The sequence below is a fragment of the Pseudopodoces humilis genome, chromosome 16 (genome assembly GCF_049639895.1).
Source record: "Pseudopodoces humilis isolate 2021_Gansu_Grassland_sample_001 chromosome 16, ASM4963989v1, whole genome shotgun sequence".
NCBI classification, from domain to species: Eukaryota; Metazoa; Chordata; class Aves; order Passeriformes; family Paridae; genus Pseudopodoces; species Pseudopodoces humilis.
In genome coordinates this window covers 6720424-6746157 of record NC_142215.1, presented here as the reverse complement: position 1 = coordinate 6746157, position 25734 = coordinate 6720424, and the positions used below count along the sequence as shown (strand labels likewise).

Sequence of the window (25734 nt, the reverse complement as noted above, 5' to 3'; positions counted from 1 at the left end):
AATGCATCTCTGCATCCAGCTGTCCCCTTGAAGTCTCTGTGCATCGTGGGGAGATCAAATGACCTCAGCCATATGGGAAGAGAAATTGTCAAAGAAAACGGAGCCAGGCACACATTTTCTTTCTCCTTTGTCACCTCCAGCTCTCTCCCCCACTTGCAGAACTTTAACATGGAGCCAGAAGCCATTCAAATTGCAGAAGGTTGTCCCAAAGAGAAGGTCAGATAAACCAGGGCATTAATATTGCTTTCCCCTAGCCTCTCCAGAAACTCTGCATATGGATGGTGCTGGTTTATTCCTGGAAGAATTGAAGATTGAAAGAGGCAGTTCAGTTTGTTCCTCTGACTTCATCAGATCAGCATTTTAATCATAGGGAAAGGTCAGGTGGTCCATTCTCCCTCCTCCCCTCCTTAGAAGTGAGACAGGTGGGCATTCACCATGCCAAGCAAACTGCTTATGGGAGGATACCTCTCTCCCTGTCAATCTTCTGCTTGCCAGGTTAATCCTGAATAAAATGGAGGGCCAGCTTTATCTTCATTGTAAATCTGCTGCTTTGGCCTTTCATCAGGAATCCCATAAAAAGCACAGAAGACGGCAGAGGACGACAGGCGCCGCACTGATTTCACCCAGGCTGCATGAGTGTCATCTGCTCAGAGTGAGTTGTTCCACCCTTTGATTTGGGAAACAATGTGAGCTACGATTCCCTTTGCCCTAATTTGACAGATGAACCTGATCTCCATCTACTGTCCAAATGAAGAAAGCAGAAGGCACAGACATTGAATGAGTTTGATGGGGTTTGTAACAGTTCTGAAATAAAGCCCAGCACTCCTGCTTTGTCCATCAATACAGCATCATTCCCTCCTTTGAAAGGAAAGAAATAGGTACCAGACAGTGCACTGAGCTGATGGGCCATGGGGAGAAGAGTCTGTCTCAGTTTACTATAGGGATCAAATTCCCATTAGGCCCAGTGGGAAAGCCTTTGCCTGTAAATTACACCAAAAATTAATGTGCATAAAAGGCTCTCAGAAGTTGATTGCAATAAAACACAATGCTGTGGTGTTTCCATGTCAGGAAAAAAAAACCCCATATGTTTTGGTTTCAAAGCATCTCTTGTTGAAAGGCAGGGGAAAAAAAGCCAAGATTTCTTTGGTAGAGTGGTTGCTTCTCCCGCAGGATTTTGAATTGTGTCAGAATTACTCAATTTTCTAATAAGAATCATCATGAAAGCTTTGCAGTTCTCATTAATTCCACCTCAACCTGCACCACCTTTTGAAAATAAGGCTGTGTTCTTCCATAAGAAGAGACCATGGGAAGAGAAACCCATCCTTGTTCTCTAAACCCCCAAAGGAAAGAAGATTTAGCTTTGCCCATGTAATTTCTTATCAAGCAAATGTTATTCTATTAATCAATAGTTGGTCTAAAACAGTAATTCTCTTTTTTGTACCTTAGTAGTGCCTGCAGGGAGAAGAATCTCTACTCTGTTATCTTTATCCTCTCTAGATGACACCTTATGAAATCAATGACGAATTCTTGATTTCTGAGACCTTGATTTCTGTACGGTGTGTTTGGTTCCCCCTCAGTAAAACAAAAGTCATAACAGCACACAGATCAAAAGGAAATACTAAGTCATGGACATGAATGGGCTCTGTCTCCATCAGCCTCTGGAGGAGAATGGCAAAGTTTCCCTTATTAATAGATGATCTTCAATGCATTAGACTTTCCTTCCCAAAACTGTACTAAGATAAATTGTTTTGCCTGTATTAAAAGGAGGAAGGTTATCCAGTTCTTGGAGATTTGAATCTCCAAGATTCAAAGAACCTACCTAGATTATATTTAGGTCAACTTCTCATAAAATGAAACAATCAGGGGAATAAACCCAGATTTTTAATAACAGAAAATGCCTACAAATATTTTATTGATTTGGATTCATGTTCTTGCTTCTTAGTCATCTTAAATTAAACTGTATTTTTGTAATAATCTGTCTCCTCTGAAGCAGCCCAGTAATGCTCTCTGTGGCACACAAAGCTTGCAGGATTGCAGGCACCAATGTCAAGAACTACCACCTTGCTTACCCCTAACACTCACTCCTCACCTCCTGCAGCAAACCTGGTTTAGTCCAGGGGAGAAGGGAGGCTGGCTGCTACTGCTTCTGGTCTCCTTGGAGAAGGTTCTTACTCCCTCTCACAGAAGGTCTCACCAATTCCCTGGAGCATTCTGACCTCAGAGTTCCCTGGGGACCGAAATCAGCTGCTTTGCCCAGGAATCACAGCTCCCCATCCTACAGCTCCCCATCCTTCCCTGTGGAGATTCCCGGAACGCAGAGCGGCTCCGCTGATGGATCCGCGCCTCTGTCCTCGGGCCCATTGGGCCCTGTGGGCAAACAGGTGCAAATAGACTGTCCGTGAGACAAGTGCTTATTAAAAGAGCAGGGGAAGGCAGGAGGGAATTATTTTCTACCCTGGCCTGGTGAGAGCAGCACAGTCACGAGACCGGAGCCTGGCAGAGCCCAGCGACACGTGCGGGCGCGTGGGCTGTGCGTGCATTTGGCATTCTCAGAGCCTGAGGGTCCCAGGTGTGCACACACCAACCCTGACAGACACAGGAAAGGGACACCTCTGCCCAGGAACACCACCAGCTCCATGAGGAGCTACTGGCAAACACTGCCTTATTCTGCATTCCCACTGACTGCTCTTGGAGCACTGAGGAAGGAGAGGCTTTTTACCTGCACTTCCAGAGGTTTAAATCCCCCCCAGATTTCATTGCAAGAGTGATGATGGTACGAGTTGTGTTATCTATCCTGGCACAAACAGGAGGGATCACACAGAGGTGGCGTGTCTATGATAACAACAACTCCAGGAGCAATTTCCAACCCTGCTATCCCAGGCCAAGCAACACAAAAATCCCTCCCCATCTCTTAAACTCCCAGTATGCGTATGAAATTATTTTCTTTCTGTTAACACACATCAGTAATATCTCTGCTGGTGCCAGTAGACACTGCTGGAGCCAACCATTATCAGCCCATATGTTTTTCAATACAAGCAACTTTTTGTGTGTGCTTTGCTGAATGAAATATAATAAACTTTAATTCAAAATGCCCATGAACACATTTTCTACTACAGACATTTTTTCCCTATTATAGATAAAACCAAGAGGACTGGACCAATGCATTGGACAGAAAAATGTGTCTAAGCCATCACAACAAATGCAGCATAATATACTGAAAATAAGATTATGCTACACAAAGAAACACTAGCAAGACCTATTCAGGCAAGCATCTCTCTGTATGAAAACATCTCTTCTTATATTTCAAAGAGGGAAATTATTGAAACCTGAGGAAAAGAGAAGGTAGAAATTTTCTATTGTCATAAAAATATTGATGTAATGTATAAATACATCTGTAGGCATACAAAACAGCTAGGGAGGCTAGATAACCACCAATAATTATCCTCAATTTACAAATAGATAAACAGATGTTTTAAAATATATTTGCATACTGTATGTGAAAGTCTAAACAAATCCATATACCTCCTTCCATAATGTGGTTTATTCTATTAATTTGTTTATGTCTATAATGCTGTACCAAAATACACAATATTGAGTTGCATGACATGGCATAATGTGCCATTATATTACATCCAAATAGTCTAAGTTAAACAGCTTGGCCATAAGCATAAAGGCAGCCCTTCAACAGCTAAAAAGCACCAGTTTTAAAGCATTCCTGATATTTCATTTGGTCCCCTGGAGTAACTGCATTTTTTAATTTCCACATGACAACTTGTTAAATTTCACAAAACCTCTGCTTCAGGATGAGCAGTGCCTTTTGCCTGGAAAATCACCCCATGCAGCATTTTGTCCTCATCATTTAGCATTTGGTTCTGTGCATTATTTATTGTGCGGGATCCAAGCCCTGCACAAAAACAAATTATTAATTTGCTTCTCAATTTATTCTTTTTTCCCTGTGTTGTCACCAAAACTTCAGGGCTTTTTTTTTTTTCTTTTTTCCCCAATGTTCATCACCTGGTTTCTCAAACACTGATGTGAGGCATGGTGGGATTATTTGCCATGTTCCATATGACTAACTCAGAAGCAGAGGTTTATATTGCATTTTTCCAGACTGGCACCCAACTGATCCAGTGATGTGGATACCCTGTCACATTTGCATTGCTGAAGGAAGGGAGAAAGGGCTCTCCTTGACCATTCATGACACACTCTCATTTGTCCTCAAAGCAGAAACCATCCTAGACAAGGATGAGGGACAGCAGAAGATGAACAGAACTTCACTTTCCTGGTCTGACACACAAAGTTCTGCTGAGGCTCCAGCTGAGGCTCACTCTTGTGCTCAGCTCAGCCATCACTGCTGCTGCTCCAATCGGTCTCTGGGTACATTTTGCACCCTGAGGTTCTGAATTCTCTTTTATTCAGCCACAGAAAATTCTGGGTAGCCCATCTGGAGTCATTTGCAAAGGAGCTGGCAGTGTGCTCAGAGAAACAGCTGTGGCCGGCCCAGGGACAGAGAGCCATTCTGGTCCCAGCTCAGTCAGTGGAAGGATTTCAGCAGAGTCCAAGAGCTGTCACAGCTTCCTCAGAAGGTTTTTAGTGCTCTGAGCTGGTTCATGGGAGTAACAAACCTCAATATTTCTTCTGTGGCCTGCCAGGATTTTGGGATTAATGTATGGATGCTAGCCTCTTTTCTTCTTTGCTGCTTAGCAGTGTCCCATGGCAGTGAGCCAAAGGTTGTAGGGAAAAGCTCTGGGATGCCTTCAGGTTGTCCTTGGACAGGAAGGAGATGACAGTGGAGGTGGGAAGGAAAAGCAGTGACCCTAAAAGTAGAGATGGGACCTGCTCTACCTCTCTAGGATTGTTTATGGAGGATTATGCCTTTTCTTCAATGGTTAAAGCCAAAACCAGGCTCATGCTACCCAAGTGTCATTGGAAGTCAAGACATGAAAAGGTTGCACCCATTATTTCTCCTTGAACCCTCAAGCCAAGTGTTTCCATGTCCTAACTGCACTTCTGCTGTTGTAAAGCTTAATCAGTTTTTATAAGGAATAGCAGGAATAAGTCCACTGCTGCTAACTTTAAGTACAACAACCTCAGTAAAACTCAGTTAATGAACTACATTAAAATGACCATCTGGTTTTTAGTTGATTTTTGTTCCCTTTAAGGCTATTCCACTAAACCCAGCCTGCCAGGCTGCCTCCCAAAAACACAGATCCAAACTTTGAGCTCCTCCATCTCCAACCCAAACGAGTGGCCATTCTGCTACCTGAGCAGTTCCTGGGCTTTTTTTGTTTCTCTCAAAACCAGGAATCTGAGCAGCTCTGCTGACAGAGTAAGTGCAAGGATGCAGAGGAGACAAAATCGTTTTGCAAAATGCATTTCTATTCATTGTCACTGGAGCAGCACAGATATCTTCCCACTTGTCCTTAGGATAACAATAGCTCTGCCTTGTCAGCCAGCCAGCACGACAGCTCGGAAGGGGCAGCACAAAGAGCTGAGAGCTTCAAGTTAGCAAACAGCAGATCCTGTGTCTGTTCTGCTGGACACTGCGGCCACTCACAGATAAACCCCTTCCCTAAAACAACATCCACCACCAATACATAAGATTTGCATCTTTTCCCTGTCAAACCGTAGCATTTGGGAACCTGTGAAGTCCAACACAGTAAGACACAGTTTGAGCCAAAGATCTGCCAACGGCCCCAGGGGCTGCCAGCTTTGCAGAATATGTGAACGGGGACTGTGGCTTTGGGAAACATGTGAAAATCATGCTGAGAGCCAACAGGAAATCTGGGACTCCTCAGGCAACACGATGTATCCTGCCATAGAATAAGATGTTCTTGGGGGTAACCAAGGCATGGGCAGTGAGGAGGAGAGCAGGGAGAAGGAAAGGGAAGAGTCAAAATGTTTCTTATTTGTCTAAATGATCCGAGGTTGGGGTGAGATGAAGGCCAGGGCAGTGAGGAGGAGGAACTAAAATACTCTACAGTCTCAAGGGATTCAGTAGTCTGGGTCACAAGGCAAGATGTTGGCTCCAATTTTCTATTGCTCTTCTTAGCAAGTACCAGCTGTTTTTAACTAACACCCAGATACCTCCTCCTGGCATTAAAATAAACAGGAGATTTAATCCCAAATCTCTTGGGATTTTGCATTGAGGAGGCTTCCTGTAAAATGGGATGTCAGACTTTTTTGCCTGGTCAAAAACCATACATGGGGGAGGGTGTTTACTTCTGCCAGGCTGTGGCCAGGGACCAGGGTGAGAGTGGCAACCAGCCCAGCCTTGACTGAGGGACTGCATTGTCTGGGTATGAAAGACAGAGAGGGGCTGGGTCGGGGCTGAGGAGCTCGATGTCATGCAGTGAGAGATGGGAACAGAAACAGGGAACACTATCCAAGCCAGAGGGATGGGAGGTGACAATTGTAGGATCACACTGGAGGAGAGTCAGGAAGAGAGAGCAAAGAAGAAGGTAGCAGGCTTAGAGAGAAAATGAGAAATGACAGTAAAATCCTCAGAGCTTGGTTCTGCCATACTGACACAAAACCTGTGAGATGGGGGGAGGGTTTTCTTAAATCTGAATTTCACATTTTTAAAGCCGAACATTGTAAGCAGTGAAGCACTTTTTACCTAGAGATCTGAAATGTCACATCTTCCCTGCAGTGACATTTTGGTGACAAAATGCAGCTGCGCTTTGAAAGGAGTTTTTGCTATTCACCTTGTCACTTTGCAGAACATCCATAGCACGTTGCACTTCCAGGGGTTTGAGCTGTCTTTGGAGGATCACGCTCCTTCACAGCACTGGGAATAGTTTTGAAGAATTAAAAAATGTGTTTCTTTCCATGACTACAGCAGTTGCTCAGTTACAAAGTGCACAGTGTTCTGGATTTGTTCTGCTTGATACTGCCCTTACCAGAGCCAGGCTGTGAGTCTAGGAGTGAAAGTGTCTATGCCAGGAAGAAATGGGGGAGATCCCTCCCTCAGCAGAAGGTGACAGACCCTATTCAGGTCTGGACATTCCTCCAACTGGGAATAAAAATCTGTGCCAGTTCTTGGAAGGGAAATTTAGCTCTGTGTGAGTGACTGATGGAGAAAGGATTTTTTTATTCTGAGTTTATAAAGACTGGCTGAATGTTCCCTCTTTCTTCACCTGAAAGGTTTCTGCATTCAAAGCAATATCATGTGCTAACAGAAATGGAAAATACCCAGTAATACCCTGCAGAATAGCCTGCCATAAGCAGCAGATATGTTCTTCATGCCCAATAAAAGAATATGAACCAGCACTGACAATCCAGCAGGTCACAAAAACAAAGCAACCATGTTTTGGACAGCTGTTGCAGAAAATAACAAAGTGTGGAGAATTGTTATCAGCAAAGGCAAACATCAACCAAAGTTATTATTTCCCAGGCCAATACTTTCCAACTGTGTCAAGTAAAGGTCTTTTTTATCACTTGATCTTTTAGCAGAGATAGGTAATGGTATTACAAAGTTATGCTGGTAATTTTTTGGCTGAAGGTAGAGGAAAGAGGTGAATCTGAACATATAATTGTCAACAACCCCTTACTTTCTGACCTTCAGCTCCCAATCCTCCACATCAAATTGAAGATATAATAAGAAAGATTTTTTATGTCCTCCAAGTGAATATAGAATTTTTGAAAAAAAGGGTTTCGTACCAAAGTGGGATTTTGTGGCACCAGGGATGAATGCTGTACTACCTTGTGGTTTTACCAATACCATGCCTGCAGTGCTCCTAACCATTTCTAGTTTAGACCTCCATGTAGCTTTGTCAATGAACTGTGTATGTGATTTTAAACTCTAGGTTACAGTTTAGGTCTGGGACTTGTCCAATTCTGTTCCCAGATTATGCAGAGAACACCAGAACTGTTATGTTAGAGAGCATAAGAAAAAACAGATGTACACTCAACTCTCAATTATCCAAAGAAAGAGGGTGAGAACTATAGCCTGGATACAGAACAAACATGATCTACTACAAAATATGAATTAAATAAGCTGTAACAACATAGGGCAAACAAGTTACACTGCCAAAACACAGAAGGACAGCAGGATAATTTTCTTCAGCATGCCTGAAGAACTCACCGACATAAGGGGCTACAGAGGGCAGACCAGTGTTTAATATGAGAAGTAAAAGTTGTTGACAGTTACATAAGCTTGGATAAATATGTCAAATCAGCCCCCACAATTATAGTTTCAAAGCCAGTTGCTATCACTGGGTTTTATAACCTTCTCTGCACACTTGTAGCTGAGACCTCCCGAGACATAGGGCTGGGACACATGAGTCCTTGGGCTGACCCAGGTGGGTCAGTGGTTTTTTGCACAGCCTCTCCTTCATTTTCTGCATCTGCAATGTGTGAGGCTTTGATGGCACATGTAGCAGTCAGAGGATGCTGCTGCCTCAGGCATGAGACTCCTGTCCCCACTGGGCTCTGGCCCACGTCAGCACAGCTGCACACAAGGGCTCAGGGCATCTGAGGAGTGCACACAAGTGGCATTTCATCATGACTGCCTAAAAGCTGTTCTATATACAAGTAGCTTGTCTTGGCAAAACAGTTCCTACCCATCCCTCATGACGAAACAAGGCTTATAAATGCACAGGTTCCCTCCCAAAACACGCTCCCTATTTCATAGGGTAGCTCATGCCACAGCCTGGGCATCTTCTCCTGCCAGGAGGAATGCATCCTTGCAGTGGGAAAACTGAGAGCCACAGATGCTTCTCCTTCATCCCATGGCCAAGTTTGTCCACCAAGTATGATCCCGGACTGGGACACTTCCCTCTGGTCCTTGGGACCATTCACTGAGCACACCCAACACCAGCACCTCACCAAACTCTAGAGTTTTTGTCACTTCCCTGGAGTGCTTGAGGGTCTTGGTGCAGACAATTTGACAGGGAGGAACTTGCTTCTCGCAGGCAGATCTGTTTACTCGTGCCCCTCAGCCCTGGGACGCGCTGAGCTCAGACTGACAGCGCTGTCAGGTCCCATTCATTTCACAGCAGCCAGTGCCTCACACCTCCCTGCTCCCCTGCTGAACACAGCGAGACCTCAGGAGCGGAGCCTCTGCCCTCAGACGGGGATCAGAGATTGATGCATAGCAGTAATTGCCAGCACTCATCACTGAGCACTGAAACTTCAATTCATAAAGGCTTCTCAGGGCAGGAGGTGCAGGTCAGGGCTCCCACACACTGATGCTGTTAGAGCCAAGGCAGCCAGGAGCTCGTACCAACAGCCTCAGCCCAACAGGTCACTGATGGGGAATTAAAGAGGAAAACAAGCCCAAGCGCCTCTCGTGTTAGTTCAAGCTGTTCTTACCTGGAGGGTGGAGAGAAGGACTTGCAAGCCACTGGCTTCTTGTTCTGCCATGCTGCTCCCCACTCACACTCCCTCCTTGTAGCAGCAGACACAAAGCAGCTCGAAAGCCAAGCTGCCAACTTGCCTTGCTGCTGCCCCTGTGTTGTTTAAGAAACGAAGAACTAAACACAGATCCCCAGACACACGCACACTGCTCCCACCAATAATCACAGCAATGCAACTCTAGACCTCAGCAGGAGAGATAAATGTACCCCCTCCCTCCCAGCTCTCCCACTGTGACCAGAAGATTAATCCCTATATAAAGAATCCCGGGGATTAAGTAAAGAGCCCAGGAAAGGTCTGGGTGCTTGATGTGTGGTAGGGGGAGTGTGGGGAGGGTGGCAATAGCAACAAGAAAGCAGAAGAGCTACAAACCTCAAAGAAAGCCAGGGAGAAGGGAGGGAGCAGCGCTGGCTGCCTGACAGGCATTCCCAGCTGACCTGCCGATCCGTTCCAGACCCTGCGTGGTCTCTTCTCCGTTTGACTCCGTTCCAGTGAAACCGGAGACACGGAGAAGGCAAAGCGGGCGAGAGAGAGATGCCCTCGCTCTTAACGAGCGCTGACAACGAACGGAAGATACACCCGGCATGAGGGACAGGTGGAGCAAGGCTCGGGAGGGTTTTTGGCTTCCAACCACGACGATTGTCCCAAGTGGCAGCTGCCGTGGCCACAGGCAGCGCCCTGCGGGTCAGGGCGTGACCGCAGAGGGACATCCCGTGGCTGCACAGGGAGGAAAGCCACCTCTTCAAGGTGTGGGCTGGGGAAAGTTTGCTCCAAGGGCCCCCACAGTGGTGCCCACACACCTATAGCTGTCTATGAGCCCAGCAGCTCGGGGCCTGGCTCTCTCCCCGCTGCACAAGACGCTGTAGTACAGTTGTAGTTGCGGCTTGAATTCCTAGGAGGGCACGGAGTCCACTTTTAGCTCTGGCCGAGTGATATCAAAGGGCTTGGTAAACAAGAAGAAGCAGATAAAGAAGTTGAGTAGAGGGTTAGATGAGGATTTTCCAGCAAAATGCTCTCAATGTGAAAAGGTCAATTAGCCCTACAAGTGGTATTTTTCCTGCCTTCTCAACACCAGGATAGCATTTTTGGTCCTGAGAGGCATCACTCCAGGATGGTTAGAAGGCTGTCAGTGGAGATAATTACTGGATATGAAGAAGACAAAGGTTAGCTCTTGTTAGTTTGGGGATACTAATTTCAGTCTTTTACTGCTGGAATAACTTTATTCTGGTATGGTTCTTTTTAGTTCATTCTTTTTGAAAGAATAACAAAGGATTTTTAGAGCAGTAACATGAACCTGGGTCCCTGGGCACAAGGCAGATGCTTACAGAGCTCAGTGGCACACAAAGACATACCAGACACTCAATGTGCACACACTTTCCTTTGCTGATGTCAGTATAAATCCCTAATCTTCTAAGAAGCAGTCAAATGAAGAATAAAATGCTCCTGTCTTGGCCAAGGACTATTTTCACATGATGAACCTTCATTGATAAGTGCTTTATGCAAATGGTAAAACTAATCCTCCCCAACTCATCCCAGCAATGTGTGAACAAATGGCCCAAGCATGACATTCCTCAGTTTCTGTGTGTGCCAGCAGGGTCCCAGGGTGTCACTACCAGGTTATAAAATAAAACAGATTAAAATGCCTTTGTCATAACTATGGAGACACATCAGTGCCTTCAGAGAGAGTGCTGTGAAGATCATTAATTGATGGACAAGATACTCCACAGACAGCTAGGTAGAATAAGACAAATTTCCTTTCCTAAGAAAATTCATGTTTAAAGATTTTAATTTTTTTAAAAACATGTTTTCTTGCAACTTAAAAAAAATAAATCTCTCACACTTCATGAAACACCATATTTTAGATACAGAGCTGGTGTTCAGCAATTGAAACACTAAATTTTTGGCCATTTTGGGTATGCTTCTGGCAGCTTCCCACTGGAGTCATTCCTGTATTCTCTCACTACCAAAACTTTGCCACACAAACCCAGTACAGCTTTGGGGGTTCTTTCCCATCTGCAGGATTCAATAAAACCTGATAAGAGGCCACAAATAAGTGGGGGGAGAGAACCAAGGCAATGCAGGCAGTGCTGGGTGGGAGGAAGGTGGGTATTGGGTTTGTGAGCAGTGCCAACACATATCACTTTTGCAAATTATTACGGTGACAGAAAACTACTTCAGAGCTAATTAGGAGCTGTTTAAAGAAGCTCTTCCACATTGTCACTTCGTTCTCTTTCTTGTGACAATTGTACCTGTCAGCAGAGCAGTGTGGAACTATTAATTCCTGCTGTGTGGATTTTCAGAAGGCAGCGAGAGCTGATGGATGTAAGCAGGCAGTAGCTGCAGGCAGCCTGGACGCCCTGATTCCCTACCTAAAACACAACTTTGGCCTCTGTTATAGGATTCTGTAGCAGATTCTCCAACTCACCAGTGGTCTGGTTCTTCCTCTCTGGGTGAGCTTTAGAAATAATTGCAAAAGTCGCACTGTAAATATGACAACCCAAGAGGAAAGGGACACCAACATCAAAGCTTGGGGGTGGAGGAAAATCTCTTATGTTCCTTAAAATATTGGTGTGTTTAGGCTGATTGTACTGAGACAGTAAAATAAAATATTGTACACAGAAACCTCTGGAGCTTACATTTTACTTGAAAAAAAGAGACAACTGAGAAGAGTGATTAAAGAATAAAATGCTCATTAAAGACCCCAGCAGTGACAGTGACGTTTACACTGATGTATAGTGTACAGCAAAACCCCTTTGAAACCAAATTTTAAGCTATAAATCATGAAGACTTCTAATTATTCACCATTCCCAAGCCATTTCCTCCAGAAGTTGTTGAATTTCCAATGTTGTTGCTTTCTAAGAAAAGGAGGTCCCCCAACTCAGCACACAAAGGCTGAATGAATTAGGAAGCCTACACAGAACTAAATGCCAGAATTAAAGCATTCAGATTCTCCCATTCATATTGCAGTGCAAACTCAGTTTGAAGATTAGCTTGTTAGTTTATATCGATGGCATTATTGCTTCCCCTGTGCCCTCAGGATTATGTGATCCTTAAACAAAATGAAAATTAAATTCCTATCTCCAGCTTTCTGCTAGTGCCAATGTTCTTGTGGGGAGGACAAAGGGGATTAGAAACACAAAGGCAGGACCTCTGAGCTCTCTGCAGGTGCTGCACACTCTCAGACCAGTAATTTTCTTTCCTTGTGCTCCAGGGCTCAGACAAACAAACAAACTAGAGATGTCATCTGATCTCCTGTAAATATGTGTACATACATTCAGCCCATAGCAAAGGGAAGGTAATTCAGGATCATTTTGCCTACATTAAAAGAGCACTCAGTCCAATTATTTCACATTTTATGAGCATATGCAGAAACCATTACCATGGATCAGCTGACATTAAGTAATACATTCAGCACAGAAATTAATTCCTGTGACTAAACCCATGTTTTCCCTACCTGTGAAAGCTTGAAATTTTCCTCATGGAGATGCTGCACAGCTATAAAATTGGTAAGCCTTCTTCCAGAAGATTTTTTTTTTTTTCAGATAGAGCATTGCATTAGAGTGATATAAGGTCAGAAATCTTCCTGGATGAGATAATCTGAAAATTGATGGGAGGAAGACAGAAGTCCTCTGCCAGGTATCTGCAACCATAGTGTTATTGGTTTGATATTTATTAAAAGTAGAAAAACCATAAAAAGACATATAGCATACTTAAACAACATCTTACTCAGTTATTATCATTTTTCTACTTATTCTGTCACCTCCAAAACAGAATTCATACTTATCCATCTGAACCATGCAGAATCACATTTGAAAGTAATTTACAGGCTAAATCAAAATTAGCCTAAAGAAGTCTTAAGCACTACAAAAGCAGCACCAGAGCCAATACCAGCAGAATAAAGTGACCAGCCACAGCCAAGCCTCACATTTCCTGTCCAGAGTCTATACCAAGGAACAGCAGAACTCATTCATTTTTCTTGACATTAGCATTAAATGAAGTCCAAATACCAAAATCGGCTTGGAAACCTGCGATTAACCTGAGGATATTTTCCTCCTCATTCTCAAAATATTGACAACACTTTTGCACTCACATTGCCCACCCAATTTCTAGTAGGATTATTTGAATTTTTAACCAATGAGATAGATAAGAGAATCACCAGGTTCTATTAAAAATGTGAAGAAAAAAAAATCTAATTGGATAATTTATTCATTCTGAAGCCAGCCTGAATTTTATGAAATGCAATTGAAATATCACTATGTAAAACACCCAGTTAACTGTCCATATTTCATTTATATTAAATAGAGGGTAGACTTCCCCTGTCAAAATTATGTGTAGCCAAGAAATATATATATTTTAATAAAGGGATATTGCTTTTTCTATTTGGATGCTTTTCTCTCTAACAAACCCTTCATTTTCATTTTCTTTCATTTAAGCACAATGCTTATCGTAAGTGATTGCCAAAACAAATTTAATATATTTGAATGTGGAGCATTGGTGATGTTCCATTTGTGAATGACTCTGAATAATGTCATGCTGTCCCTCCCTTTCTGGAAATAATTTACTCTTCTACACAAGGGAAAGGGTTAAAATCGAAGTGAAAACACAAGTCATAACAGTGAAATTGGTTTTCAGAATCTGCTGGAAGTGACTCAAGGCTCCTGTAGCCACTGGATGTGAAGATAACATCTTCTGGGTCAAACCAGACCACTGGAAACTGCTGGAGATACTGATTTAATGGGAGGCTGGGACTGTACAGAGCACCAGGGGCAGAGAGGGGAACAGGCAGCCTTGGTCAGAGCTTTGTTTGTCTGGGAGCATCCCCATCCAACCTGCCTTCACTCTGCCACTGCCCAGTCTGGGGATGGGGCTCTCACAAGGGCTCCTAAGGACAGGACAGGTAATGGCTTTAAACTGAAAAAGGGTGGGACTAGGTTGGATATAAGGAAGAAATTCTTCCCTGTGAGGGTGCTGAGACACTGGGACAGTTTTCCAGAGAAGCTGTGGCTGCCCCATCCCTGGAAGTGTTCAAGGCCAGGTCAGACAGGGCTTGGAACAACCTGCTCTGGTGGAAGGTGTCCCTGCCATGGCAGGGTGGGATGGGATGACCTTGAAGGTACCTTGCACTTCTATGATTTTATGATTCTATGAAATGCCTGTCACATCTTAAACACACATACACAACTCACCTTGAGAAAGGTGTGTTTAATCACTTGACTGCTGTGAGATGTTCCCCTTCTTTTCCCTACGGAACATCTTGCTGTGTCCTTCAACGCCTCAGATAAAGCAGGTGGAAAACACCTGCCCTTTTCCTGAATGCTGCAAGTGTGTTCCAGTCAGATCTAGCCAGGGAACTGCTGACTGCACCCAGTGCCCTGGCAGAGGAGACACCTGAGTCTGTGAGACTGAGGCAGGCAGAGCCCTTGCTGGGCTGCTGCTCTCCTGGCTGCTGATAGAGCCCTCACAGCATGAGGCTCCCTGTCCCAGCCCTGGCCAAATAGCCCGTAATGCTACCCCTTGTTGAATGACAACAGTAAAGATGTACTAAAGAAGCAAAAGAGGAGGATGGAATTATAGAAAAATACTTAAATTAAGAGCTTTGATGCTTTAATCCTCTTTGGCAAATCCCTGGGTGGCAGTACAAGGCAAAGCCCACTTTATCTTGATTCTCAGTAAATGTTTCTGCTGGACAAAACATCTCTTCCCCCAGACATAACTATACCAAGTTTTTGTATTGTTTATAAAAATAATACATTTTTTTTCCTACCTTGACAGCCTTTCTTTGCCACTTGTGTCATCATTTTCTTTTCTGCTAAAAATGTCTCTGTTCTAATTTAAAAGTATTCAGCACTCCCATTGCAAAACTGAGCACAGATACATGCAGGAAGAGGAAGAATCGGTTTTGTTGAATGTTTAAGGAAGTGGACTTTACATCAGCCAGATGCAGCAGTAGACAAAGCTTTCCAATTAGCAAAACAAATTGTGTTACATCTGTCTTTTCTGTTTGTCTCACATTTAGCATCTCTGACACACAGTATGCAAAGGTGCCAGGAAAAAAAAGGTGGCTCTGAAAGGGTAAGAAACAAAGGAAAAAAAAGAGAATTCAACCCAGATAAGCAAGCCCAGAGTAGCAGTTTAATGAGCCCTGCAAGTGAAGTAGAAAATGGAAAGTTGGGCTGGCTTAGGTGATATCATATTGGGACTTAGAAAATTCACTCCAAAAGGGGTTCCTCACCGCAGTTTTTGTGTAGCACATCCTCCTTCTTGTTTTTCTTTGAGGTGTGATGAACATCAGTCATCTATCTCATGACAAAGCAGTGACAAAAACAGTGATGGTGGAGAATCCCTATCCTGTTTCCCCTAGGTCCATCAAAACTGGCTAAATCTGGAGCTGAACTCTCCAAATCTGGAGGGGTCTCACTACATACTCTGAGATTTGGCTAAGACTGAATATGAATAATGGTTTGTGACCTAATAAATTTATCAGTTCTATGGAGGCCTTGGAAGGAGCTGTCATAGATAGAAACACAGCTGGAACTGAGGATGGCTCATTATTTGCAATACTTCATCATTAAAATCCTCTCCATCCTGAATGATGAACAGTTCTCTATAGGAATACAAAACACAGCAAAATTTAAAATGCAGAGACATTTGTACTGTGGGGAAGTCGTCTCAGAGACAGAAAACCTGTAAGACTAAGGGACAGTGTTTGTCTACATTTTGCTTTGACTGATTGAAAGCAGGTTGGGCTCCCAGAGACTTGGCTCTGGAAGCACCCAAAAGGATCTTTTAGGACATTAGGTCCTTCTAACTTTCCTCAGAAATGTGTAGTTACACTCTCAGCCCTTTGGACCTGCAGAGCAGTGGCTTTTTGCAAACACTCCAGGAAGGAAGTGGTTCAGAAAAGCTGTCCCAGTTCCCTACATCCATGAACCCAGTGAAAACACACACTACTACAGACCTACTACTACTACACTACTACACACCATGTTATGTGCACAGATTCTATCTCTGGTTCCAGCTTCTGCTTCTTCTCCCCATCCTAGAGGCTTTTTTCCTACTCTGCCTCCCTGGAGGAACCCCTGCAGACCTGCTGAAGAAGATGGTTTGGTACAATTTCAGAAGAGTCTTCTTGTCAAAGAGCAGACCCTGTGGAAATCATCCTGGGCAAAAGCTGTTTCTAGAAGCAAAAGAGTTACTGAAGCTGGGCTTCTTATTGAGTTTCACAGCTGACCAGCTGCAGCTGACAGCACAACCTTTCCAACTGAAGTGCTTGGGGCAATCTTTTCCACACTTTCCTGATCCACAGGGCCTCCAGAGTGTACTAGAAAAGCCTTTTCCTCACCAGTGGTACATCACGCATGTCTCACAAGTACCCAGACACCCATTTTTCCTAAAATCCTAGGAACTGCATTATCTTTGGGATTTCTGCTTCTCTGTAAAACTCATTTTGAAAAAGGCCAATGAGCTTGTAAGTTTTTAGGGCAAGGGAACAAAATCAGAAAGGGAAGTATTTTCTCAAACATGTTTCCAAATGAAACTAAATTAAAGAACAGCAGTTAGAATAATAATAATCGTTCAGTGCCATTTTCACATAATGTCTGAACACCTCAATAATGTGACCCACCAGTGCTGGTATGTTCCAGACCTGTGGTGGTTGCTATGAACATGACACAATTGCTAACAAACTCCTGGCTGCTCCTCTTGTTCAAGCTGTGGCAGCTCATCCTTTTAGCTGTGGATGTGCCTGGTACATTCCCTGGTGTGCCTGTCAGTAGCTCTTGACACATACAAAATGCAGCAAATATTAATCCGTCAAGCCTCACAACCTCCTCTTGGGGAGTGAGACAATTTTTTTTTTTCCAGCTTACACTTTGCAAAGCCAAGGGAGAGTCTCTCAAAGACACATCCAGCATCGGTGGCAGGGGGACTGTACAGGTCACGTTGCCCCCAATGCCACCACGGGAAAACTCAAAGCAGGAATACCTGGGATGGAAAGGAGAAGATGTTGTCATCTATTCAGCTGTTGCATTTTTCTCCCAAAAGTCAAAAAGACTGTGGCCAGGTGCATATTTGTCAGTGTTTCAAGCAGGCAGAGCTTATTTTTGATGCCTGAGCATTCATTTGAACATCTGCACCCTTTTGTCCTTTGGGCAGCATTTGGCGAGCCCTTGGTTTGTCCCAGCAAGCTTCTGTGTGCATCTGCCTTGTTCCAGAGACAGGCTCAGTGAAATCATGAGGGTTTTGTCTCATTTCTAATGAAAACTTGCCTCAGAGACCAGCTTCAATTAAGAGTGGCCACAAAGGTTCATACCTCTACCTTTCTCAGCACAACGTGGAGCCAAATGTTGATTATTCCAGGACGTGTCCCTGCTTGGGCTCTCAGGCTCTCAAACCTTGAGTCAAAACCTTGTGAATTCAGGCTTATCCTGGTGGAAGTGGGGAAACAAACACAGAGTGAGGGAAAGCCACAGGAAACAAACTGCCTTGCAACTTCATTATCATAAGTGTTTCTTGTTCAGCTCATTATGTGAATCCAGTTCTCCATGTATTTCCTCTAAAATTTGTTAGGGGAGGGGAGCCCCATGGCTTGATATATCCACTTCACCTCCCTCCTCCAACCAAAAACTCGTCAATCACATCTGACTCTTTTTCAGTAAAACCTTCATTTCATTAAAATTTAATTATTGATTTAATTAAAATAGGCAAGCAGCAGTGTGAGATGTGTATGGTTTTTTATGGCTGAAGGAGATTGTAAAGTCCTCATTCATTTCCCAAATGAGCTTCCTCTAAAAATTGGGCTGCCTTTTTATAGGCCAATTCTCAATGCTGCTTTCAAATGGATCCCACAGCCATTCATATAGATTAATTCGGGCAGTGAATCAGATCCTGCTTATTGGCTGTCTTTCAGAACACACTGACAATGCTCCAGGAGCCCTGTGGTAGAGCCCTGGGAGCCCATGGGTCTCTCCAAATGATTAATTAATCCACATACAGGAATTTTTCAGTTCCATCTTAATTTATTCACATTGCAAAACAAATTTAGTCTTGGTGAAATGGGCCAGATCGACAAGCCTTGTGTGACTGACAGCTGCTCTGTCATCCCCCCAGAAAGTGTGACATGGGAAAGGTTCTCCTATACTGGTGAATCATGTCCTGTGACACAGAAGACAACAATTATCTTTTTCTTTTTTTAAATACAAAAATACAGTGATCCTTGTCTCTTCTTTCAATGGCTTCTCCAGCATCCCTGTCCCTTCATCCAGCATCTTGGGAACATGTGTCTGCACACAGTGAGAAATCAACACAAAGCAGACAGCACACAAAAAATTGGCCTGGGTCACTATACAAGGAGGTTTCTAGCTGTCCCATGGAAAAAGTGGGGAAGGGACAGTGTGTGGATGTATTTCTAGGGCTAGGGACAGCACCAGACAAGCACAAGCAATGAGACACCCTAGTGCAGTCATGGCTTCCCTGAGAAACAAGTCCATGAGTTGCTAATGATTTTCAAGTAATAAAAGTGGTTTTCACCTCACAATAGAGATGTGAATGGTTAGATTCTCTCGAATTCCCAGACCATCTGGTATTTGGATTTGTTTTAATCACTCTTCTCTTTGCACCAGTGAATTGGGTTTCAAAGAGTTGTGTAGCTCTTTGTAAATGCTGGTTGCAAAATAATGACAACAAAAAGAGGAATATTAAAACTTTCAAATAATTTCAGCTCACGCTCTTAGGCAATGCTGGGCTGCCTTCCCAGGGCTTTGCAATCTTCAGATCTCTTTGGCCATAGTCCGTGAGGAAATGAGGGAAGCAACCTTTCATTTTGAAGCAACCCCCCAGACACTTTTGCAAGTACCTGCAATGACCTTCAGGTACCCAACCCTCTCCAGCAACACTGGCTGAGAAAGCAAGCTAAGTACAGGGCTGGGAACAGAGTGTGCTGTTTCAAAAAGCTTTTACATCTCTTTTGTACTCGCTCTAGTCTCATCATTTTTCATTTTAAATATCTTCTTACATATGCCTGAAGGTTGTGGATCTCTTTTTATAACAAAAAGTATAGATCAATCTGCAGGTAGAGGTCTAATTTTCAGCATTGTCACTGAGTTCCTGGGGAGCCTGGAAGGACTTGAGAAAATCAGGTAGCACTGCTGGCACCCTATATCTTTCTCCTAAAGGGGTTTATGATGTGAAATGGAAGGACTTCTTGTCCTCTTCACCTGGCCTGACTGAGCAATACCTCACAAACTCCTTGTTGTCAATGATAAAATGATACCTGGTTCCATGGACCCTGTTGGATCTTTGTGAATACATTAATAGGCTGCCATGGCTGCTCTTTGGAACAAACAAAACCACAGACTGGCTGTGGGTTTGAAGAAAAGAATACTTGAGGGATCAGAAAATTTTTCAAATTTGCCATGCCCACAGGAGAAACTAGGCTGGGCTAGACAGGCTTTCATGTGAGAGAGAAGATCCATAGGACATGGCTTTGTGCTGTCATGTTCAACCTGTTTGGGCTCTCTTGCCTTCTGCAGTAACATTAGATTCACATCACAGGGTCTTGTGAAGCCTTGCAGCTTTGAGCTCCTCAGCTGAAAGGAGCCATGTAAGTGTGGACATAATTGTATCTTATTGAGGAATGCTGCTGTAACAGCCTCTATAACCAACTGTCCAGCTGTAATATTTGTGTTTATGTCAGCACTTAAAAATCATTGATCTGCAATAAGCTCAGTGTGGGGAAAAGAATCTGATCCAGAGGTCAGAAAACAGAAATTCAATTTTTCCTTATCAGTCTGGAGAGCTCAGCCAGGGAATGTGGGATTGCAGGAAGCTTTGCTGCTGCTCCCTTCCCTGCTGCTCGAGCAGCACTCAGGGAGATGACCCCAGATCAAAGCTGCTTGCAGCAGCAGTCAGGTTGCAAGGCTAATCATCATTTCTCTGCTGGGGCTGCCAGGCTGCAGGTAACCACCCACAGTGGAGTTTGCTGCTGTGCCAGAGCTGCACAGGCACTTCCCAAAGCCAGAGCCTCCCCACACCCCTGTGTGTGGCAGCAGCAGGGTGAGCTCCCTGGATATCTGCTAGCAGGTTTTGCTCCTCACAGAGCCTTTGAACTAGGAAGTGCCTCACTTCTTTTCTCTGGGAGCAGGAGGGTGGCTGAGGGTGTTATGGAGAGCAGCAGCCCAGCTGGAGCCTGCCCTGGGCACACACCACTGAGCACACAGTAAAACTGCTCTGCAGCGCAGGATGTTGCACACTTTTAGCCCCCGAGTGTGTGTCTCTCCCCAAAGGCAGACCCATTATCCTAAGACAAACCTGAAAATCTCCTCCTCAGGCAGCTCCTGATGTGTACATCCTCCTTGTTCACAAGTAGCAGTGGCCATCCTGCCCCGTCCAAACAATCTGGGACTCTCCTTTCTCTCGCCTCCTGCAAGTCAGCTTCCCTGCTTGACTCCCCTTCCTTCAGTGAGGGAATCAGGAACCTGGTCCTTGACTCCTCTGTCACCAAGCATCTCAACACTCCTCTCATTGACTGTGTCCTCCTACCCTAGAAAGGACCTGGGACCACCCATGCTTTTCCCCACCTACCCTCTATGTCCTTTTTTCCCCTCACTTTCCCCATTCTTGTTCTTGAAGGCATTAAAGTCACTTGAAAGGGACACCACCTCCCAGTTACTGGGCACTTTGGAAATGGGATTTCTGTATTGCAGAGAGCTCCTCCCATCTGATCTCCCTGCTCTGTGCCTTGCCACCTCTCTCCTCCATGGGCTGCAGGGAGTTTTCACCAGGCCTCAGGTGGAAGGGGACAGAGCAGGGGCCAGGAACTGCCTCACTGGCTCTGTGGCAGCTTCAAGGTTAATCAAGGATGAGCAAATCTGCACTTAGAGGTCAAGGGATCTGAAATTCCTCTCTGATCTCCATTGGCAGGTTAAATGGGATGCGAAGTTGGTCCTAGCTTATTACAGAGAAACTGCAGGAAAAAAAATGAGAAATTAGGCTGGCCTTTCCCTTTCCAAGCACCGGGATGTGGGAGAAGAAGGGGTGATGCAAAGGCAGAGGGCTAATGATGGGAAATAGGGCTCATGGAGGCTGGCTTCTGTGCTAAACCACAGCAAAACAGCACAATATCATCACCTGCCAGCTTCTTCCTTTAATCCTTCTGAGCCTGCAATCCATAACTGGGGACTTGTCTCTACCATCTAGGGCACCTGGCAGCCCACAGCTCACCCCCCTAGAGGAAAGATTTGTGATCAGATTAAAGCCCATTTCATGTTCCCCTGCTCAGGTCCTTGTCGGCTCCCTGCTCCCCTGATGTTTACACAGGATGCCTGACTCATTTCCACATGAAGAGCCAACATTTCCCTCTCAAACCCAGCACAGGGGTCATGGGTTGCTGTGTTAAAGGGAAAAACTACAATGAAGAGATTTTTCTAATCACTGCATCAGATTACAAAGGAATGTAAATCACTGAGCAGGGTTTTTTGTTAGAAGCAGATCAAGGTTACTTCAGGTAGTTCTCAAGAGCATTTTGATATCTCACATGATACGCCCACGTGCAGAAGCTCACACAAGTTCACACAAACTCAGCTGTCGCTGGAATCCTTAGGAGAGGTTAACCATGGCACAGGAAAGGAAGATGCTCTGATACTGAGGAGTGCCTCCACCCTGTGCTGCACCCCAGAGCTCCCACTTCATCTCCACAGGGTCATTTTTTGCTCTGAGTCCCTCTCTCTGACAATTGATAAACTGGGGTAATGTCCACTCTTGGCAAGGACAAGTATGTTAGAAACACAGCAAGTAAGAGAAGGCATAGAAGGAGGCAAGGCAGATATGGGACATACAACCATCAGCTGGGACCAGATTTACCAGCATGTCTTATAACAGGGTTATTCACAGAATCCCACTAGAGACTTGCTAAAACACCAGAGAAGCTGTGGCTGCCCCATCCCTGAAAGTGTTCCAGGTCAGGCTGGATGGAGCTCTGAGCAGCCTGCTCTAGTGGAAGGTGTCCCTGCCCATTGCAGGAGGTCCTTTCCAATCCAAACCATTCTGTAATTCTGCGATTTAACCTCAATTTTGTCCTCTCCCCCTAATGAAACTGAGGTGGTTCAAAGGAAGAAGGGAAGGAAAATAAACCAATAAAAGGATATAGCAAAATTGTGTCTTTCCTTTGTGACAAGTGCTGGAGATGGTGTAAAAGAGAGTAGAAGTTGCCCTGGCCTTAGAATTGTCAGCCACTGCCTGTAATGCTTTTGCAACAAAGATTGTGAATTTATTTTGTGTTTCTCACACTTCCCTGTGACTTTTGGTGAACCTTCTGTGAGCCACCTGCTAAGGTCCTGCTTCAGGAAAAGTATGACAAAACTGGAGAGCACTTAAATGTGACCTGAACCCTACTGAAATGCTCTGGAGGGGTCTCCATGAAGCTCTGCTCCAGACCTCTTTTGTCTTGAATGAAGAGACAGTGAAGAGGAGGGGAGGACAGATGGAAGCTGCCTCTCTGGCAGCCAGCAAACTGCCACCCAAATCAAGCAGCAGAGTCAAGGAAAAAAAAATAAAAATAAAAAAAATAATAATAAAGAAAAAAAAAAAAGGCAGGAGCCCATAATCATTTTATGATTCTAATTTAACTTTTATGAACATGTTTTGAGCTCCTCTAGTCAGACTCTGGTATTGATCTTTTCAGTATTGTTAACTCATAACCAGACCATATTTGAAGACATAAACTTTAAGAGGGATAATAAAGAAAAGCCAGACTGCACTGGCTTTATTCTTCTCAGCACAGGGACTGGGAGCCGTAAATCCTGCAAGAATCAGTGAAATTATGCAAGTGGAGATGAACTCCTGGCTGTGTCAATTTTTTAGATATTGGGCACCAATGACATCTGTCTTTATTTCTACTTCAAAGTGGAACTGTCTTGTGATATAAAGCAGCAGGAGAGTAAGAAGCCAAACAATGGAAAAAAGCATTGATTTCTCTGTGTGCTTTTGAGAGATGGGCCAGTTAGCATCATTTTGGCCCATCTCTGGATCAGCTGCAGATTGTCCCAAAAATTATTCATTTCTTAGATTCAGGTCCTTCCTTCCAATTCCATTAAAGGTTTGAGCTAAGCAGGAGCATTTAGATCTTGCAAATGCTTTTAGGGTGAGCTGCCCTGAGCACTAGCACAGGGTGATGGATCTCCTGGCTTTGCTGTACTGCATGTCTGCCTTGTGTTTTAGGTCAGGGACATTCGTGTAGCTTGCTCCCTGCTTCTGACTGATAACATGAAAACCTAAATAACAATGTTAATGGGCTTTTTTCTCTCCATGGTAACAGTACAAGAAGGACAGTTTTCCAGACTCTGTCTGCTTCTTGAAAAAAAAAAAAGGAACATGAAAATATGAGACAAGTAAAATAAATGGACATGTGACATATTTCTTTTCTTTATTAAATTAATCCCAGCCTAATGAATGAGGGCAGGGGCACTGCTTTCAGCCCTGCTTAAGCAAGATGTGAAAGGTGTTCTCAGTTTGAATCGCAGGCTGAAAAACCTGGAGGTGTGACTTACACAATTCCTCTGAGGCCTAAAATGGTCTTCAAATTTAGAGTGCAGGCTGGCAAACAGTCAGGATTAAGTGTGAACCTGCATGTGCCTGCTGTCAGACTGAGTGGTCCTTGTGCAGACCTTAACCAGCCACAAGGACCTGCACACTGAACCTCACAGGCTCAAGATGCTGAAATCTCGGGAACTCAGCCATGTTTTTTGTTAAAAACGATCCACAGCTCTCAGTTTTCAGTTCTGAACAACACCCTGAGACAGGTGAGTTGTTATAACTTCAGGTCTTGTTGCAAACACTTGAAATAGAACAACTCTCTTCCCACTCAGCATCTCCAATTCCCTCGACACCTTGCATCCCCCCAAGCTTGTCAAGGTTGGAAGATATCCCACAGCCCTAATTCTGCATTTTCCATGACTCATACCACCCAGCATCTCCATGCTGTCTCATGCTAGCTGGAATTAAAATGCAAAGGGGATCTTAAAAAAAAAAAAAAAAAAAAAAGTAGGCTGTGGGGTGTGTCCTGCCAACAACTTGGAGGGAGCTCAGCAAAGAGCAGCTGGAACGATCAGGGTACTCAAGGCAGTGACTTTGGAGGAAAGATTAACATTGCTAAAAATAGCCTTCATGGGTAACCAATGACTAGCAGGGTATGTGATAAAAGTCCCTGTGTATCAAGGGGTATAAATAATCAAGGATGGAATTAAAGTATTTAGAGGGCACAGAGGGCAACTACCCAAGTGCACTGGTAGGAGTGATTATATTAAATAAGGAAAGTAGGGGAAATAAAATAGGGGCATCACCTTCTCTCTCCCTAAATGAACTCTGTTTAACCAGGTCTTGAACTAAAGCGTGCTGCAGTCCCTGGAAAATTCCCTCCAGCACAGCAGTACCCCCTGCAAGAAGGTGATAATTCTAATTTACTATTAACTCATCAGGGTCTTCTTTAGAGGCACATGGAACCCAGGACACCAGACTGGGCATCCCTCTCTTTTCTTTCAGTGGCCTGTCTGCCCTGCAAAACTGACAGTGTCTGTATGGAGCCAGAGCCTGGTCTCTTTATCCAGAAGCAGCAGCTCACTGCAGCTGGCAGAGTCACAGCCAGAAGGGCTGACCAGGGATGATTATTCTGACCCAGTGCAAGACACACGATCCTTCCTCACTGTTTCTGCTTCCTTGGGTAGGAGAGGTACAAATTACTGAACAGATTACTCACTGCCTTTGTGGCTACTCTTCTCTCTGTGTGTCCTTAGAGTTACCATGGTACCAGCACAAATCACTGCTACAAGCCCTAGATTAGATTCAGAGAGAGGGAGAGACCTTCTCATCCCTTCTCCACTTGTTTTTGCCCACCCCTTAGGCACCCCTTTTCTCTGGGGGCATCCACAGATGCCAGGAAATCCCCTCTTGCACTGAGACCCATGCTGCAGTTTTCTTTCACCACTGAGGTATTAGCAGACAAGGAGTGTGTATATATGTTATATATGTTAAGAAAGTCATAGTAAGTTATTCTATCCTTCCAGAGTAAGAGACTCTGTACCTGAGCAAACACAGTAGCTAAGCTGCATTTTCACTTTCTAAGGTTTTAACTGTCACTGCTCATGACAAAGTAAAGAAACATACTCATATTTTTTTGTGAAGAGCTGTTTGAAAAGCCATATCCAGAATAATAAATGGCTCATTGTTGGACTAGCAGGGTAAGTCTCGTGGAAGATTTACATGGTGCCTCTTAATTCTGTTGCTGCTCAATATTTTCATTACTAACCTGAGTGATAAAATAGAAATGAAACTTATTAAATTTAGCCCCAAAATTCTATTCAGAGCAAGTAAATTTAATCCAGAGGA

At 44.2% G+C, this 25734-nt stretch overlaps 1 protein-coding gene across 3 annotated transcripts in view; it reads right to left on the bottom strand.

Moving 5' to 3' along the window:
- The window catches only part of AGBL1 (AGBL carboxypeptidase 1), a 342670-nt gene extending 333222 nt beyond the window's left edge, over positions 1 to 9448 (bottom strand). For all 3 annotated transcript variants that reach the window (XM_088063318.1, XM_088063317.1, XM_014251368.2), the window contains exon 1: positions 9316 to 9448. In XM_088063318.1, the coding sequence (XP_087919444.1) occupies positions 9316 to 9366 (51 nt within the window). In that variant the 5' untranslated portion in view covers positions 9367 to 9448. The remainder of the gene's footprint in view (positions 1 to 9315) is intronic.
- Between the last annotated feature and the right edge of the window lie 16286 nt (positions 9449 to 25734).